Source organism: Colletes gigas, unplaced genomic scaffold, assembly GCF_013123115.1.
Source record: "Colletes gigas isolate AHSC1104 unplaced genomic scaffold, ASM1312311v1 Colletes_gigas_Sc00012, whole genome shotgun sequence".
In the NCBI taxonomy this organism is placed as follows: Eukaryota; Metazoa; Arthropoda; class Insecta; order Hymenoptera; family Colletidae; genus Colletes; species Colletes gigas.
Window position 1 is genome coordinate 6970974 of NW_025106641.1, and position 19888 is coordinate 6990861.

General features: G+C 47.6%; 1 protein-coding gene across 4 annotated transcripts in view; it reads right to left on the minus strand.

The window, feature by feature from the left end:
- LOC122399100 (homeobox protein homothorax) overlaps positions 1-19888 on the minus strand; it is a 500548-nt gene that overhangs the window by 433487 nt on the left and 47173 nt on the right. For all 4 annotated transcript variants that reach the window (XM_043399504.1, XM_043399502.1, XM_043399501.1 and 1 more), the window contains exon 5: positions 6307-6357. In XM_043399504.1, the coding sequence (XP_043255439.1) occupies positions 6307-6357 (51 nt within the window). The remainder of the gene's footprint in view (positions 1-6306; positions 6358-19888) is intronic.

The window sequence follows — 19888 nt, forward strand, 5'->3', positions numbered from 1 at the left end:
GGTCGCACGGCCCCACGGTTGACATTGTATACCTTGGTCCTAGAGTCAAGGATACGCTAGGTGGAACGCAACGCACTTGATTGGTATCTAATTCATCCGGGACCACCGTCTCGGATTTTCTGATACGGGGAACGCGCTGCCAGCACGGGGGGACGAGGGGAAAGCTTTGTGGGGGCACGGAAAATATCGAGTGTCTCAAAGGATCGCCGTTTCCAGCGGGATCGTGGCTCGCCTTCTCCTTGGCGCAGCCTTTCTCAAAGCGGGAACGCCGCGACCCACTCACGTGTGGGTTTCTTGGCGGAATTGCGTCCCAACCGGTGAGACCGGGCCCTTTCTTGATTTCTTGGGCCAGTGAAATTTGTAAAATAGTCTTGCGAACGTTGCAAGTAGATCGATGGAGAAGTAATATTTCGTCTATGAAGCTTCTTGCGGTGGTAATTTATTTTACGTTAATATTATTGAAAGATTGATAAATTCCAGGTGTTTTACAACATTTGCAGGACTATCGGGTTAACCATGCGATGGTTTTCTGGAGGAAGGTTGAGAAACACTGGTCAGACGGAGGAGAAAGCCCCGCTATCGGCGGAATTATCCACGCGAGTATTTAATTTCCACGAGCGAGGCGGACGTAAATTTTCTCGAACGGTCCCGAAATAAAAGCATCGAGGATCGCCGCGCGATGGGGTATCGCTTTCATTACGTCCCCGCGAACGCTTCTCGTGTTCCCGCGGGGTACATGCGACACCAGAGGCAACGCCATTACCGGAAGGTGGGCTCCGGCTGTGTACAAGCGCCAGAAGAAACTCAATGGCTGTGCGACACCGGCGACGCTGTCGCCTGTAACTCGAGATTATTCCCATTTTATGGCCGATTTAACAAGCTCCGCGGACGGGGGTGTCGGTTTGTACGCGCGCGGAGAAGAGAAATTGTCGCCGGGATTTCACCAAGTGCCCCGTTCCGAACTATCCTTGCAAACCCGTTCCACCGCGGTCGCTGTTGTTCCTTTACTCGAAACGGGGGTAAGGCAATGCCCGCTTTCAAGCAACAATTTCTACCCCAGATTCGGATTCAAGCCATGGAATTGTTCCTCTAGTTTTTTAACATTCCATCGATACCGATTTATCTCTATCTTGGGATAAAAATAGCAACTCACCCCGCTTTCAAGCAACAATTTCTACCCCGGATTCTTGCAATGTAATTGTCCCCACCACTGTTTACATCGACACAATGCAATTAATCGCTACAAGCCTGAACAAAATAGACGACCCACGCCACTATCGAACGAACGATCCCGATTTTGTCACTTGAAAGCGGGTAAATTTCGATTTCTTCGGTACCGAGAAGAGCTCCGGTTGACTGTGCACGGGGAAGCTCGTCGAGAACGGCCGCGGGGCCACGCTGGAAACGAGTTCTCGAATTCAAAGACTTCTTAAACGGCCCCCGTTGTCCCGTCTTCCTTTCTCCGCCGCCTTTCTCCTCCCCCTCGATCGAGGGGAGGTTCCGCACGAGGCGACATTATACCACCGCCAGAGGTCCTCTTTCATTCCGGCCCCGAAATTACTCGAGAATTTACGTAAACGAAGGAACGAGCGAGCAAGTGTCTCTCCTCTCCCTGCGGCCTGCCCTCCTTGCACCGCGCCTTCCTCCCTCTGTTGACGGGCTCTCGGAAAGGCAAACGGCGAAGAATGGAACGGATCCGGGGTACGTACGAACCGAGGAGAGAAAAAAAGGAGCGCGGAGCGAACCCCATTTACGGCACAATGGGCTCCTTTGAAGCCGAAGGTAATGAAGGTTTCGGGGTGTCTGTCTCGGTTCCTCTCCCGTGGCCCGATTCACAACCTGACCACCCCTTACGGCACGCACAGGATACCCATATACCGGGTGTGTACGTACAAACGATTCCTCGTTTCCTTCCCTCTCCCGAACGCCCGGTGACGTCTTGCCTCTGGCGACCCCAAACGCTTGCCACGGGAGCCGAAAATGTACCTGGAGCTCCTTCTTAACCTTTCGGGGGTCATTGGGGATTCCAACTAGAATCCTGCAGATTGCGATACAATGAATCCAAAAAAGAACGAAGAGAAATTCTATTCAAAAATGGCTGACGCTTGCAAAACATTGCTTTGAAGGGTTGTAATTAGAGAATCCTGGGGGTTGCGATGCAACGAATCTGAATTGTGAAGAGCTAGTTTCAAGTAAAATGTGTCAATGAAGTACAATGTTGATTCTGAAGTATGGAATGCTAATTCTGAAGAGTTGAGACAGGCAAGAGCGTTGACAAAGTATCAAAACCTTGGGTTAACCAGGTCGATGGCTCCCTTCGGTGGGTCTAGCGTTGAAAAATGGCTACTGCTCCGCGAAAGACCCACCGAACGATCAACCCTACCCGGATGTCCTGCCTCTCAAAGACGTATGCAAAACCGAGGTCCGCCAAACGACGGGGAGGAAGCACGCGGATGTCCCTAGCAGAGACGGCTAGGTATAAGTTAGAACCAGTTCCCGGAGGCTCGGAGGGGGAGGGTTTGTCCGCGTGTTGCGCCGGTATGAATCCCGTTGGTATGCACTGTGCGCCATAATACCCCATAAGAAATTTACCGCTCTCTAACCGGTGATGGCGTGTACACGTTGCCACGAGTGCAGGTCGAAAGGAGAGAGAGAAGGAGCGAGAGGAAGAGAGAGAGAGGAAGGTAGGAGCAAGAGACAAAGATGCCAAGGTACGCTGCAACTCAGAAAAGACCGACGTGGAACGAGAAACGGACGGAGCAATGGTGGGGGCACGGGGGCCTGAGGACGGCAGAAGGTAAACGAAAAGAGAGAAAGAGACGAAAGGCCCTTCCTTCCGCGCACCGGGCCCCTGAAAACGTAATTATGCTAATACGCGATTGGCTCGAAAATGTTAAATGCACGAAGCGCAGCACCGCGGGCTACCATGCCTCTCCCCCCATTGGGTCCCTCTCTGTCCCTCTTTCTGCGTTCCTCCTTCTCTTCCGCCGTTGCCCTCTGCCTCCGATCATCGCGCCATCTCTTTCCATCGTCGCTCCGAGTGCAGATATTTATGGAATCTTCTTCATCGCGCGTTCGCTGCATTCCGCTTTGCTCGCTCGCGTCTTGTCTCGTCTCGGCTCGGCTCCGTCTCCGGGGGCCCCAGGGACCGGGGAACGTTTCAATCTTCATTACCGTCGATGCCAGCGCGGCTCACGCCGTGCCAAATTGCGGCCAGGTTTTGTCGCGGCTTTTCGGGAACCTTCGATATCGCGGCGATGATCTCGCCGAAATAAATCGACCGCGGAATCGTACGATCGACGGTCCGCGGAGGGAAAAACGATCGTACGCCGGATGGATCTCGATCCTAACGCCGCGCCATCGAGCTCGCTACGCCCACTCGAGGCCATTTTTCGAAGCAGGAGCTCCTAAGAATGTAGAAAATCTTAATTCCGAACAGAAGATCCGAACGTTATTCTAATTGAAGGGTGCAAATAGAAAATAGCTACAGGGCGAAAGCAAGAAGACTCGAAGCGATTAAGAGAATCCCTGCAGCGAAGATTGCAAGACGGTGAATCCTCGTTCCGAAGATTGCGAGGCGATTAATCCCAATTTTAAAGGTTGCAAGGCGATGAACCCCAATTCTGAAGTAGATGGTTAAAGTAGGGTGGATCTGGATTATAGAAGTTGCAAGTAGAACTAGTTCCAAATGGGAGATTGAAATGGTGTGAAAGTGAGAAAGTTCTGAATGGAAGATTGCTACGAACTAAAACCTAATTTTGAGGGTTGCACGGCGACGAGTCCCAATTGCAACCGAACGTTGCAAGTAGAAGTTCTAATTCCGGAGGTTGCAACGGAACGAAGGTTACGAAGATTCTAAGCGAAGGATTGAGATTAAGTGAAGATTGGAAGACAGTGAATCCTAATTTTGAAGATTGCAACACTGAATTAGAGTTAGGTGCTTCCATTTCGTTGGGTATCCAGCTGGTACCAGCGTTTAACGTGCATCAATGTCGCTTGACAGCGATAAGGACGGCAAAATTCGATCGAGTTCACTCGCTACCTTATGTTTACTTTAATGTCCACGTGTGCCAAAGTGACTTCGACGTTGGTAATCTGCTTCCCTTTGCCAATTTCCTCTCGCTGTATTATTCATGCACCGCAAATAACGATAGAGTTTCTCGTCGTTTAGGCGAGTGTACGGCTGTATTTGCTATCGTCAGAGATTACGTCACTCTCCAAGGTGTCGTTTTTCCGATCGAATAAACTTTGACGTATCTCCCCATCCTTCCCGCCCACGACGGAACGACCGTCATCGATCGCACGAATCTTTCATTTCCGAGGCATTATTTCACTGTCGTATAACGCGATGAATAGAGAACTCGATAAAACAAAATCTCTGCGAGGCTCGTCGGGGAAACGAAATTGATTTAGTTACGAGAGTTTACGTAACTCTCTTTAAACTTGAACAGCAAGGAGGAGTAAAAGTTGTCGTTGCAACGGTTCGTCTGACAAATTGAAAGGGCCCCCGTTCGCGTGGGAAGCGACGACGAGACGTTAAAAACGTCGCTCGATAAAGGGTGCACGACGATCCCGAGCAGGTAAGTCGAAAAACAGGGCCTTTATAATAATGTAGTCAGTTACATTATTATAAAGACCCCGGAGGGGGTCGAACGAGGAAAATTGCTATAAAATTGCAGGATCGAGGAGGCGATCCAGGCGGGCCCCTGCAAGAGGTAGCTGGCGAGGGGCAGCGTCTCCCCGAGCCAATGGCTGCCGCCGCGTCAGCTGCCATTTCGATGGAAATGCGATGGATGTCCGCTATTTCGTATGATAAAATATCGCCGCAAAAACCAGGCCCGCCCCGGTATTCTGCGGCCGCGCAAAGAGACCCTCGAAAACTCACGATGCCCTCCACTTTACTCGTCGAACGGTTATCAATCGTTAGCCAACGGGAAAAACGGCCCCCGAAACCAGTGGCCCTTCTAATGCAATATTTATCCGTCGTGCTCCTGAAATACCAGCGAGAACGCGCGCTGAATACCAAACCGGGAACCGGTGGTCTTCAATTAATCCCGACTCCTGTTCGATTAAACCGCGAAACGGAACAAGTGCATTCGTTTAGGGGTCCTTCGACGCGTAGGGTAGATCGGGGTTCAAAGATCATCCGTGGCGGGTCATATTTTTATCGATGATACATCTAATTGACACGGAAATATTTATCTAGAAATACCTTCTCGAAGGCTAGGATTGGATAGCCCCGATGGCAGGTATTTTTAATATGAGAAACTTTGTTATCTTTTCTAAAGGAACGGATAGAGTTTCTCAAGAATGCGAGTTTCAGATGGTCGGGGCGCAGGGAGGAAAAGTAGGGAAAAATAGCGATCCCAGGCCGGGTAGAAATGGCCGATCCCGTGCTGGCAACTTCGAGGCAACGTGTCTGTCCGCCTGGCCGGCCATTGGACAGCTAAATGACGCCACTTACGCTAGAACTCGACTCGAGTCGGACGCCAAGGTATACCATAGACGACGACAACGGCGACGGGTGGTGCCGAGCTTTCACTACAATTACGGAAAATTGCACTCCGGGCTCGTAACAGTTGTTTTTCAAGCGTTACGGACGGCTTATCTACCGCGACGACGGTAATCCCCAACAATTGGAGCGAACGCGAGAATATGCCAGTCGCTGACACTCGGTGCACGAGAGGTGACCGTTGAAAGTCGACGATCAAAGGCGGTAATGGATCGTCCGCGTCTACGCGGAGACGGGAAACATTCTTGTCCGTGTACGAGAAAACATCAAGCTGCGACGGTACGTCGAAAAATAAATTTTTAAATATTCCGCCGCTCCGGGACTGTTGATTTTTAATCGTAATTACTCGAATTCGCAAATTCGAATTGACTTGTTACCGGGTGTAATCGATGGAATCCTCCGGATGGTTTCTCCTCGACGCTTCCTCGAGACCACTGGGTACTTCAGTTTTGCATATATATCATAAATCCAATCATCGATACGGACAACCGATCGATAACGTAATAACGAAGCGGACTCTTTTTGCATGCCTCCGTACAGGTGTATCATAAATAATTCCTCAAATTTACCCGGCGTAACGTGTCTCTATTGCGCTTATTTTATTCCCGGCACGATATTAGAATAATTTCGCCTCGTAGTCGCGGGCGATGATTAATTCATGAGGCAATCAAACGATCCCAGAATAACACGGTTAACTTATTAATGAACTCGACATTCATGGTCGGAAGCGGAATCGCCGGATCGATTTACGTAGCTCGAGGATGAAACGGCCAGGAATCGTGAAAGTTACTCACCTTTTCGAGCTCGAGGAGGTGAAACCGGAGGACCTGGATCGCCTGGACCATCTGAAACGAGAAAAAGAAATCGAATGAAATTCGTTCGGCAGGACGGACGCACAAACGGGGAACGAAGGGACGGCGGGGGAGGCGGGAGGAACACGAAGGCGGACAACGGACAGCAGGACGCTGTTGCGTCGTCGGCAAGGACAACGACGATCCCCCCGCGACGAGGACTCGACGACGTATCGGGGACCAGCCGCCATTTGTTTCTTCGAAAAGCTGCACGGCTCGCTCCGCGGGGATTAACGGGAATTAATTATTATTGCATCTGCATCCCGCTAATTGCGTCCACGAGTGGATCAATGTACCGGTTCAACGACCGCCAGACATCGGTTCGAACGTTTCGAGGAAGCGTTCGTAAATTGGGACACCGCGGTGATTGTCCTAAATGGAATTCGAAGCATCGAACGAGTCTTCCGCAGGATTTCGTACGGTAAACAATTTTTTAACGAGAAAAAGAATTTTCCTATGTCGAAAGTATGCTCGAATATTACTATTGTCGTAAACTCGGTACGAACCTAGTTTACCCGTTCGAAAGTCTATTGTGAGAATACTTGGCATTCTAGAGCATAATTGCAAGAACTCCGGACGCGTCAAGTTCACGCGACGCTCGGAACAAAGTTAAAAACTCTTAACGAAAGCAATTATGGCGGAATTTTAATCAAATTATGCGACCTTCTAGAGAAATTACACCTGGCTGGTACCCAAATATTTAATTAAGTTTGGAATAGCTTTTAACCGTCTCCCCTTTCCTTGCTCGCCTCTATATTTTATTTCCCTTCTGCCTTGTATATTTTATTTACCGTGCAAAGAAACGATAAATATTTCTGATAGCGCAGCGATGCGTATCAGGAAGCTGGATGAAATTCAGATGCAATGTTTTGGTAACGGTTACGTCGTTATCGATCGAGACTTCGTATCGCATAAACCGATCATTAGTAGCATGACTGTCGCGAAGACGCAGTTTACGAGCAAAACGGATCGAATCGTGAACATCGCTCGACATAGCATTAAATCTTTTTCCAGTTTTATTGGTTCTAAATATCGTCGTCGATGTCATTCGTACCGTGATCTATCAAGATACTAATGCAGCTACCGACGCATTCGTTTATTAATCTTTTTGCGTCGTTCATTTCGGTCTGTTTATGCTCCTTGTACTTCTACGTGCTCCATGCGTGATATGAGAATCTTTCCTGTTTTTCAAACGTCACCGTGTCATTAAGTGAAATATACAAGAAGCTTAATTGCCCTGAATCTCAATGAGGAGCTTAGTATTATTTGAATGCCCTATACACAAGTATGTTCCACGCATTAAGACATAACGGTTAATAATATTCTTTTATCTCGTACGAAGGAGCCTAGATATCTAGAACTTTCTGTAATTGAAATTACATAGAATATTGTAATTTCACTTCAAACAAGTGGAACTTTATATTGCGATCTAAAAAAAATATAATAATAGCAGACGAGTAATTTCGATGAAAAATACCCGGAAAGAGAGCATTCTGGAGCGAACAAATGAACTGAGAGGCATTTATGTATAAATAAACATAATAAGATTTCCTGAGGTACTGGTTTTAGCGCGGAGAAGTGATTGGCGGAGCCCGGAGACCGGACGATTAGACGATCGTCAAGGCCTATGATCTATATCCAGCTATTAGGTATCATCCGATACTACTTAAGAGAAACAAGACACAGTTACTTGCAAATGTAACTGCTCACTACCAGAAAGTGCTCGACTTATCAGTATATTTCTGCACTGAAACGAAGAATAAATAACATTACGTACAAAAACGATTAAATTATCCGAACGATCTCAAACGCTCGAGTTATCAGACGAGTCATTCTGATATTGTAAGCAATTCTACTTGCTACGTTGAATTGCTCGGTGGTAATTAGCAGAGTACGATACACCTCGCAACTTTCTTTCAATGTATATCGAGTGAATTTCATAGTCACGACATTATACTGCCGTAAAATATGAAACATAACGAACATTTAAAGTGCACATTTGGCTCGCTGTATTTCAGCCGTATTAACTGTCGATACGCGTAGAAAGTCCACGTCTGCCGTCGACGAGAGCACCGGGACATACTTTGGAGCCACTCGAGGGTCATCGGCATAATTTTCCGATACGCGGTAACGTTTAAATCCGCCTCCGTTCATCCTCCTCTCCCACGAGTCGCGAAACGGGGCCCCGTCGGTCCCAGGAACGGGGGGCCCGGTGGTAGCCGAAGCGGCGATTCAATTAGGCAAAGCAGCAATCTTAATTGTTAATTAACATTATATTTATGCAATTATGGTCCATTATGATGCCGCGGGGCCGATAACGAAGCTACCGCGATGAGTGCTCCCTCAGATAGCGACTCCACGAAACCCGGTCCCATCGACTCCCGCCTCCTGGACTTCTCTTTCCACCGCTTTCGGCGGACGCGAACACGAACACGCCACGCACGGAACGACCTGGAGGTCGCTGGCCACCGGCGTGCGACTGACACGCCGGGTATCGCCGTCCACCGAGTGCATTTCGATGCCCCGCGTCGCGATACCGACGATTCGCAATCAGCCTCTAATGGAAAAGACTGTGTGCCTGGTTCGTCGAACGCGAGGTGCGTGACCTCCGACGCGAATGATCCAAGACTCTCGAGGCGAAAACTTTGGGAACTAGGAATAGAGTACACGCGGAAGATCCTAGAGAATGGCGTCGACACGCGAAGTCTTGGGTCAGAGTCCTCAGGATGAAGTTACAAGTGGAGTTAGGGAGCAACGACTGTGACAGAGTTTTTAGGAAGATGTCGAAGTTAAAATGGGATAGAAATTCTCCGATGAGGAGCATCCCAGTTCCAAGAAATTGCTCCAAGGAAGAAACCGCCGTAGGAACTATCGGAATAACCGCGACAGAGCCCTCAAAGAGGACGTCAACGCTCGCCAGCATCAAACGATTTCAACACACTCTTTGGAAAACAAAGATGGATATAATTAGAAGAGCCAAGTGCTTTCGAAGCGAAACCGCCACGGTATCGTCGAAACCCCCCAGACAAAAGAGACCTGCCCGACAATAAAGAAGTCGCGGTTGAACGTAGGCAGCCGGATAACGAAGTGAAAAGTGCCAGAGCGCGCGGCCCGATTACGCGTCTCGTAAATATCGCGTTAAACTGGCACCGCGGGGTTGTAAAATCGGGTTCGGATTCGCCCCGGGGCACCGTTGCGCGCGAAACTGTTGATCGCGGCCGATCTGGACCCGATCGATGTAATTAAATGCGCGCAACCGTTTTAGGGGAACGACAACGATCTTGTCCCGCAGTATCCAAACGTCTTCTAATTTTCTGTTATGCGAGAAACTCGAACGATACTCGTTTTCGCTGTTCCACGGCTACTCCGGTCGACGATCGTCGTTACGTAAACGTAAATAGTGGAAAGGAATGATTCCGTCGCTCGAACCCGGGGTAAAAAATAGTCGCGAGAAAGCGGGAAGCGTGTATTTCTTACAGCAATCAGAAACGCTTATTCGACGCATCTCGCGCGAAGAAACGCTCGAGTACGTAATCGTAAATATCGAGAAGGGATGATTTCGTAACTTGAATCCGGGGTAAAAAAAAGTGTCACTTGAAAGCGGGTACGGCTTACTTTCTACGACTATCAGGACTTATACGATTATGTGATGCATGTTGCAGAACAGTTGTTCCTAGCACTAATCATGAATATCGAAAAGGGATGATTTTATTGCTTGAATCCGGGGTGAAGTATCGTCACTAGGAAACGAGAACAATCGTACTTCCTACAATCATCAGAGCCATGATTATTAGATGAAATACTTGCACTAGATTAGTATTGAAGAGGGACGGTTGTGACTTGAATCCGGGATAAAAAAAAGTGTCACTTGAAAGCGGGCTCACCTTACTTTCTACTGCTACCGGAGCTGTGATTATGTGACACATGTTGTACGATAGAACAGTTGTTCCTAGCGCCAGATAATCATAAATATCGAAAAGGGATGATTTTATCGCTTGAATCCGGGGTGAAATATCGTCGCTTGAAAACGGGGTCAGCTTACTTTCCACGGTTATCGGACCCGTGATTATTCGACGCGTGTTTCACGACGGAGCGGTCGTTTCTCGCATTATGTAATCATAAATATCGAAAAGGGATGGTTTTATCGCTCGAATTCGGAGTAAAAAATAGTCGTTCGAGGAGGAAGGAGGGGGGACGTTACTGCCCACAGCGATCAGAGCCACGATTGTTCGACGCGTCCTACGCGACGGAACAGTCGTTCCCTGGTAACGGCTCGCAAGAAGGCGTCGCATAGCCGGGGAATCGGGTCTTCGACACTTCGCTGGTCCGGCGTCGTCGTCGACGGGCGAAAGAAGGGCGGCGATGTCGAGGGAACAAGGTAAAAAAAAAGAGAAGACCGGCGCAGGCACGCCGCTGGGAAGCGAGAAGAAAGAGAAAAAGAGAAGATGGTATCGGAGCCAGTAACGAACACACAACACGCAGCCCCCGAGTGCTCGTTGACGAGATGGTGCGAGAGTCGATTCGCCACGACGTGTTTCTCTGCTCTCTCTTCGTCGGCCTCCGCGCACAATGTGTCCTCTATATCCCCGGGCGGTTTTGTTGCTCGACCAGCCGCGGCTGCTCCGTTTCTCTCGGACCCGTTCCGTTATCTACTCCTCTGCCTACTCGATCCTCTGCGTTTCCCTCTCCGTTTCGCTGACCGCGGGACTCTTCGCTAATCGAATGCAATCGCGGACGCGACACGCTCTCTCGCAGCCTCTCGCACTCTCCCGACGCGATCCGACCACTTTTCGGCGTCGAAATTCGTCGACGCGATCTTCGACCTCCGAGCACAATATCTCCTCTATACTCTCGCCGCCCCCCTCCCCCCATCACTGCGATACCCTCTCGGTAGTGATGGGACCAACAACGTTGATACTTCAATATCTGTGCGTTTGTTATTCCCCTGTAGCTCCTGCTCCGTTCTACGGATCCTAATGAAACTTTGTTGTATTATTTCTCATACATAGCAGCGAAGTATAGGATACACGATTCGCGGAAATCTGTAATCGTTATTGCGTTAATAAATCTTAAATCCGCGGTCAGTGTTCTCGATGGCGAAACGTGCATTCTTGGCGCCAGATAGCGCCACTCCAATGCTCCGTACCGGTTCGGAGTCTGCGTGTTTGTGAAACGAGCAAATTCCGGACACATGAAAGAGTTGTGCAACGTTGGATAGAAATGATTAAAGTTCTCCAGTCAGCTGATCGAGCGGCAAAAAGGTTTTTACGTCTCGGTCCCATCGCTAGCATCCCGCGGGATCGTTCGAGCCGCTAGGTTTTGCCGCGATCGCTCATCACGTGATATTAATTAGGCTCGCTGGCGGGCACCCTCCGCGGAGGAGCGACCGAGGAAGAGAAAAACTGCGAAACGCGCGAAGAAACGGGGAGATGGTGTTATTTATAAGCCTGCGGGCAGGGACGACGCGGTCGGAAGCGACGCCCGGCGACGCGGCCCGCCCCGATCGCGTCGCTGGGTCCTCTTCTCGCCGGTTTTCCTCCTCCTCCTTCCACCGACGCGGGTTTCTGCTCGAGCGCCCTGAACTCGATGCGCTCGCGTATTCGATGCATGCTCGAGATAAAGTATGCGCGCGTATGCGCGTAAATGAGCGCCATGTCGGGGGCCCCGGCGATTCACGGACACTGATTTCGCCAGTTTTTGCCCCTCTCTCTCTCTCTCTCTCACCCTTTCTGCCTACCCATCGTCGTGTTTTCACTTCGTCGCCGCGTATTTCCCGCTTGCGTGTCTTCGGGAAATTTTCAAGCATCCGCCGATGGAAACTCTCGACGCGGTCTCGAAACCGATTAACACCGATTGTGAGAAGATGCCAGCTTTTTCTAATCGGATTCGTTAACGCGCGTTACGCTACCGTGGCTCTGTGTTTACGTTCCGAGCCGTACGCGAAAAGAAACTGCTCGACTCCAAGAGCATCGTAATTTAAAGAATTATAATTGGGTACAAAAATGTCTCCCAACAGCATAATATTTTTAATATTTGTTATACCACTCAGTGTGTTTATTGATATTCGTGACATACGTCCTGAAAAACGTCGAAGAGTAAACGTTTCACAAGAGATTCTGGCGGCCAGTGTACGCGTTCAATGCCAACTAATTTGTCCGAATTGAAGAGAACGAGGCGAATCGCGAGACTTTAAAATTAGACACGCTACTCGAAATAATTACACGATCACTGCCCAATGGCTTCAAAGTTCCCAACGAGTGATATAAATTAAACGATCGACCCTAAGATCCGTCAAAGCAATCTAAAATGGTCAAATTTACATTTAAACGAATTTTCATGCTAGAATTGAGGCAATAAATATCTTGATAATTTTTTAAATTCCATTACATTTATTAGGCAATGAAAAAATTTAATACCAAGTAACAGTATTTTATAACGTGAATTGTTCGGTAGAGCCGATGTTCAGAAATTTTAAGGTCGTTTATTACGTGGGTCGAGTAAAAAAAAATCAAGATGCGACGAAATTATTCAGCTGGGCATCTTGGAAAATTGAAACTCGCAAACTGCTATTGCGTTACGCTGCAAATTACCAGCGCGACGCGTCAATCTAATTAAAACACGTCCCGAGAGGCTCGGTCGCAAATTACATATCGCGACAACGACGCTCGTTAATCTGCGCCAATGAAGTCCGTCATCTTCCAGCATCTCCGACAAAGTACGTTAAAGTGTGGATTTGTTCTGTTACATTAAACGACTTCTCGCAGCGCGTATAATCTAACATAATACATTTAGCTGGTAAACAGTGCTAGGTGCTTCGACGGAAGAAAATAAACAAAACACATTCGATACGAATTAACGATTGGTTCGAATCACAACAAACGGTTGCTAGATCCCGAGGATAATTTTGCCAAAATTTTCGAAACTACGCGAAAATCTATCGCGACTACACGGAACACCCGCTTGCGCGGAGATCGCTATCGATATCAATTGTTCCGAGTAAATGAATCACGTAAGGTCACGGAACAATTGACCGGAGCGCGAGTCGTCAACGACGGTTGTCGGTTGATCGCTTTCGAGAACCTGGTCGCGCGTTTGTGAAATAAAAGAGAGAAAAAAGGGGGAATAAAAATCGAGGGGAAAAGGTACATACTTAGGAGCAGCAGCGTGGGTGTAAAAGGCTCGAGGAAGACGGGAACGGGAGGAAAAGAAGCCCGACTCGGGGAGCCGATACTCGGCAGAATTTCCAGCCGACCGAGGATCTATGACGTCGTAAATCTCCGGGTGACGCGGCGCGGACCGATGTGATACTAAATAGAAATATGGATAACTGGCGCGCGAGGCGAAAGAAGCGAAATAAATTACGGCAACCGCCTCCTGTCGAGCGGCCAACGGCAAGGAACGCCGATGATTTAATAATTGTAACCGATAAACGAGCCATCGACCGCCGCTAATTGAATCGCTCTCGCGCACAAACGTACAAGATCCAAGTGCAGAGCTCCTCCATTCCGATTGCAGCCTTCGAAATCGTTATTCGCATACGAGAAATAGACCTACCGAGGACGTTGGAGAAATTTTTGCAACGGTGTGGCAAACCCCGTTACTATAGAAACTTGGAAACACTCGAACGAACAACTTTAAATAAATTTTTACTCCATTTTTAAAGTCCTAAAATTATAGAAAAAGCATTCGACAAAGACGTCGATTGTTTTATCTAACCGATGCAACCCCTACCAAAACTGCAAGTTCATTTCTAGCATTCCCTAAAAAAAAAAGGGCAGTATTTTGAAGACTCCGAGCACCGTTGTGAAATAAGAAAATAACAGTTTTGAGGAGGAGCTCGCGAGGATTCGTTCCTTTCGAGGCAGAACAGCGCGAATCTGCAAACATAAATGGCGGATGCTCCGCGATACGCGACGTTCGAAGAAAAAGTTGCCGATAAGGTGCGAGCAAATGGCCAATGAATAAGTCACACGCGATCGTGACAGTGGGCCAAGGTATCGGCTGGTTGGAAATTAATTACCACGGTAGCCTTTGGTGGGGGGGGTACGACGCCGGTGGCGAGGCGTCGCGCGGTATTTTCGACGCGAACGCGACACGAGGCACGACCGATAATGAAGCGGTCGAACGTCGAGCGGTGGCGATTCGGTGCTGAGAGTCGAATCGTCGGGAAGAGGAGAACCGCGAAGGAGGAGGTAGGGTGCAGAGGAACGGGTGGAGAGCAGAGGAGCAATCGGCAGGAGGACGTCTCGCCTCGTAAATCACTGGACATCGATAAGAGTCGTCGCGGCGTCCGCGCGATGTCCCTCGTTAATAATTGATACAATTAACGACCATTCATTAGACTCGCCGCTCGTGCACACATATAGATGAACGAGGTGTGCCGACCGTGTCACGCGATTCGCTTTGTCGTTTCGGCAGGGCCTGGCCAGCTCGCTGATAACCTATCGCGAGCTCGTTGGCCAGCTTCTATTCCTCCGAGACGCCATTTCCCCATTCAAAGGCATCGGAAAACCGATTCTTTCGAACCACAATCAACGATAAATTGAGACTGAACTGCGTTTTAACGCCCCAACGATCGTGCAAGTTGAATTTCGGGGTATAGAAATGCTCCATCGGTCGATGGAAGCATAAAAAATATTGGCTCCGTTTCTGTTTGAATATGTGTGAAGGTTTGACAGGTTGTAATATTTTAATAAGAACGTAAAAAAATATAGAAATGGGTGCCCAGGTCGTCAACGGAAGGGTTAAGTTTGTGTTTCGCTTGTTTGCCGGTATTTGCCACTCCAAGTTGGAACACAGTGTAACGGCGCTGGGCTGCAAACCGTGGTTCTGTGTTCGAACGTGATGTTCGACGGGTCGAGCGTGCAACAGCCTCCTCGCCGGTCGTGGAATCGGCGTGTTTGCCGATGGCAAGTATCGCGCGGCTTAACAATATTTAAATATTGTCGCCTCGAGTGTCTTGGCGCGCCGAACGTGCCGGAGGGTCGTAGATAAACCGTCCCCTGCTTGCACAACGCTCTCGGCTACCGTGTACCGCAGGTTCTTCAACCTTTTTCTCCTGTACACACAGAGGAAAACGATGTTCGAATGTACCGTAGCTGGCCCGTCCTCCAAATACCCGTTTGGCGTCTCACAAAGTCTCCCTTTACCCTAAAACACGATTCCTCGTGTTCCTTGCATAAACTACTCATTAATTGTACACCAAATTTTGGCTGTATACATTTATATACAGGGTGTTCGGCCATCCCTGGGAAAAATTTTAATGAGAGATTCTAAAGATTCTTGATCGAGGTTTCGTTAAAAAGTTATTATAAAATTAAATTACAAAATTTCAAATCATTCTGAAAAAATTATTTTTGGTTGCGGGGGTCAATTACAATTATTTTTTGTCATTACACATACCCCCGAAATCCTACGCAGTTTCGAGAAAAAAATTCGAGGTGTGAAATTTTTCACCAAAACTAAAAATTTCCAAAACGTTCTAAAAAAATTATTTTTGGTTGCATGAGTGAATTACAATTATTTTCGGTGAATAGACATACCCTCGAATTCCTGCGCAGTTTCGAGAAAAAAATTCATTACCAAAAATATACCGTGTGACCAGAAATTCTGGACGGATTGAAGGATTTTAATCGTTCAAAATCCAAACAACGCGTATTGATATTTTTAAGTAAACTCCAGGTTGAGAATCGCTGACGCGGAGTACGCACGAGCAAAAATCTAGGTTAGGTATCTGTCTAGGCTTACAAAATACACGAATATTGAGTTACTCGGCCGGAGCCAGCCACGAATAGAAGATCGTGGGGATAAATGGAAGAAATGGTGGTGAGTTCGTGGTCGGGGGTCCAAAAATCGACGGAATACCGAGCGAGCCAACGAAGAGTTCTGGGATCTTTCAAGATGGCGACCGCGCTCGCGACACGGAACAGCTCCCGAAGGGTCTGTCGCGCGTCGTAACGAAGTATTACGATGATAGTGCGTCCTGGCACGGGCCATCAAAACGGCGGACTGCCGTCTTAATAGCCGGAGATTTATAGTCTCGACGAGTCGACGCAACGTCACTGCCAAAGGAGAGAGGTCTAGCCCGGCTCGTAACCTAACCCAACCTTAACGTCCCCGCGTAGAAAGAACGCAGGTATGCACGTATATATAGGAAGAAACACGAGGAGGTCAGCCGAGGACGAGGAAAGGTCTTTGGTGCCACGGTGGCTCCAAAAGAGAAACGGACGGAAGAAAGCAGAGACGAGGAAAAAGGAGAAAATCGAGGAAAGAAGTTATCGCGTACGCGTATACTCTGGGTGGTCCACGAGGAGAAAGAGAACCGACGATGGCGAGCTACCAGACACGGGCAAAACTCTTATTTCGATCTTTCCAACGAAGATAAACCGGATTTCGATCCGTTGCTTGTTCGTTAAAAAGTGCTTTTCGCTGATGGATCGAGTTTGTTTGAAAAGAAACACAGAACAGAGTTTGAGAACCGCTGCCGCATAGATAGCCGCAAGGAATTCTGCAATCATTTTTCGAGAGATAACTTTCGTTCCGGCTCTGAGAGCTCTAGGTAGGCGAGTAATAATTTCACGATGCGTGTTCGATAATTTAAAAGAAGTATCCCTACTGCTTCCAAAGAGCCCAGTAATTCTTAGATTAATTATTATTCATCGGAGCAATGGTTCGAATAGATAGGATTTATCTTGACCTAAATATTTATCTTCCTCGTTTCGAAAGGTGCAAAGGCCACGGTGCTCGCGGTTAGCAATGATTTTTCGCTTAAATTGCTCTTTTTTGCTAGGTGGTGTGAGTCCGGTTACGAGGAAAGTTAACTGAGAGCCGACTTATTTCATCTCTCGATATGAATTAGTCAAATTCCTTCTACCAAGTGGAATAACTTTATCTTTCAAGTAACTACATTTGCAATATAAAATAACCAAATACAGAGGCATGGTTCTCAAATAATAAAATATGTAATTTCACCTAGATACAAGGACGAGATGAAATATTTACAGTCAGCATTTATTTCCTCAAATTTGACCATTTATTATTGCTCGCCATACTGTCATTATTTTCGAAAGAAATAGTGTTTTCTTTTTTTAAATCGCTAAAAGCTGGAGCTTCGCTGAAAACTGGCCGAGAAAAGTTTGCCCGGATGGAACGGAGCGTCGGAGGCGGGGGGCGGAAATTTTACACCGGTGGGTGGAAGGCGATTTTTTCGCCGATTCGACAAATTTTCAATTTCCCATTCGTACAGATTAGATCGCGGAGATACGGCCGTCCCGACGTTTGCCCGTCCAAGCCGGCAATTACGTTAATCGGGGCTTGATTTACGATAACCGCGCGGGAATACGCGTAACAAGCACGCGCGCTCTTTCGTCCAGGCACCTGCGTTTTTCGAAATATTTTTGGTCGCATTAACGGGCTTAACGAGGACCGCGACAGACCCGAAAAAAGACGAGTCGCGGGACACGAGCTTTTTAAGGACGTCGCGCACACAACGAAAGCCTCCGTTTCGGCTCTGGAGCCATTTATTTGCTTATTTACTCGGTCAAACGGATGGTATCATTACTACGATTAACATCAGGAAGCAACTGTCGCATTTATTCAAAAATCGTGCCACTTTAAACGACGTCCACGGATTTTCAGTTACTTTTCTCGGTGAAAGAAAATCTCACGAAGAAATTGTGTTCTAATAATAACGATATTAACAATATTCCTTTCTTCGAGTAGCAACGAGCGTATCTAAAATAATATCTACGTAGATTACCGTTACTTTCGACGGATTATTCGCAGATCGCAAAGCTTAATCGATAACGCACACGTGAAAAGAAATAAGGAGAAAAAAAAATTGTGCATACTGAATATTTTTTACTTCTGACGGACGGAAAAACTGTCCACGCGCTCGGGTCGAATTTGCATGCGTCTAAGGCCGAGGAACGACGAGCGCGTTTTTCACGACTGCTTGCAAATCCATTTTTCAACGTCACCTGCAGGAAGGTAAACAACGTGGCGGAAAAATATGTTGGCGAGCCGGTCCGTCCCGCGATCGCTTATCTACTGTTATCAAGTACCAGCACACGCGCGATCGAATGTAATCAACGCTGACGCGCATAAACATCGAAATTTATTTATCGTGTCCAAAATTAGAACCTCCAAAATATTGTTGCCGCAACACCAATACGTTTAGAAAGGTAAACGACACTTCTATAAAAATGAACTATCGACAACAATTAGAAAAATAATTCCGCCATCGTTCCTGCGATCGATAAGTTACGTACGTTTCTGAACTTGTCGATGGCGATGTCCACTTTTTCTTAAACTTACACGCAGCTGCTGGTTGTTTATATATGCTGTTCAAATATCGTGCAACGAATATTATTGATCGCTACTTCCGCGCCAGAGGACTTGCTTGCAAAGAATTAGAAGCATAATCGATTGTATCGAACCGATCAGGCAACAGAAAATATTCGTGGCGAGCCTGAAATTGTGGTTGGCTTTATTTCGAATAAAAAGAAGGGATTAAAAATCTATATAAATCCCCGAATATCTTGGCAAGTCGTACGAAGGCGCGTTGCGTCACAAAGTTGCGAGAAGGCACGATCCTCGTCGCCAAGAAGACCGGTATAATGGACCACCAGCGTGGCAGCGTTCGCCAGTCCCTCTGTTACGTTATACTTTACACATGCTTCTCCCTCCACGCCCCTGAAACTGCTTCTTTTCCTCTCGACTTGTCGAACAGTCGCCTCCTACGAACCCGCGGACAGCTTTTTATTTCTAATTCGCGAACTCGTCCAGAGGAACGCGTACACGAGCCAACGGAAATATATAGCCGACGTGGGCGTGAGGATTTTTGGCGAAAGCTGTTGGACGGCCGTCCAGACGCGTTAGAATCGTTTTAGACGCTCAATTTCTCTGCTTTCGTGACTCAGCGGAACCCACATATCCGAACAACAGTCACCAATTTTCTACGTTGAACGTATCGATCGTAGTTTCTGGATAGAGGGTTCTGAGAGTTGAATGAAAACTAATTTCAAAGTACGGAATTAAGAAGGAAAAATATTTTTGATGTAATCGATGAATGTTAGCGGGCGTGAAGATTTCGCGAGGACGACGACGATTTTCGATCGCGACGCGTTAAATATGCCCCGAATTATTCCTCGACAGGTCGAACGAGAACCGATGATTTTCGGCGTGGATCTTTTATTCATGCAGCCCGTTACCGGCACGCTTATCAATTAGTTACGCGATGTTCCGATTGAATATTTATTAATTGAGTTATCATTCGCGAGACCGACTAAAATTGTAGGCGGAACTTCCGGCCATCGAGTGAATAATGAACAACCCCGTCCGCGATGTTGCAAAATTCACTCATGCACGAAACCGCGCGAAGCATTTGGTAAACATTATTCCACCGGCACGAAGAAATCAAGATTCTTCGTTTTATTATTGGCACTGCCAGTACGGCAATCTTTGACTTCGTTAGAGCGGTATGCAAATGTTTTCATCATTCTTAACCTCCCAGACCTTCTAATTT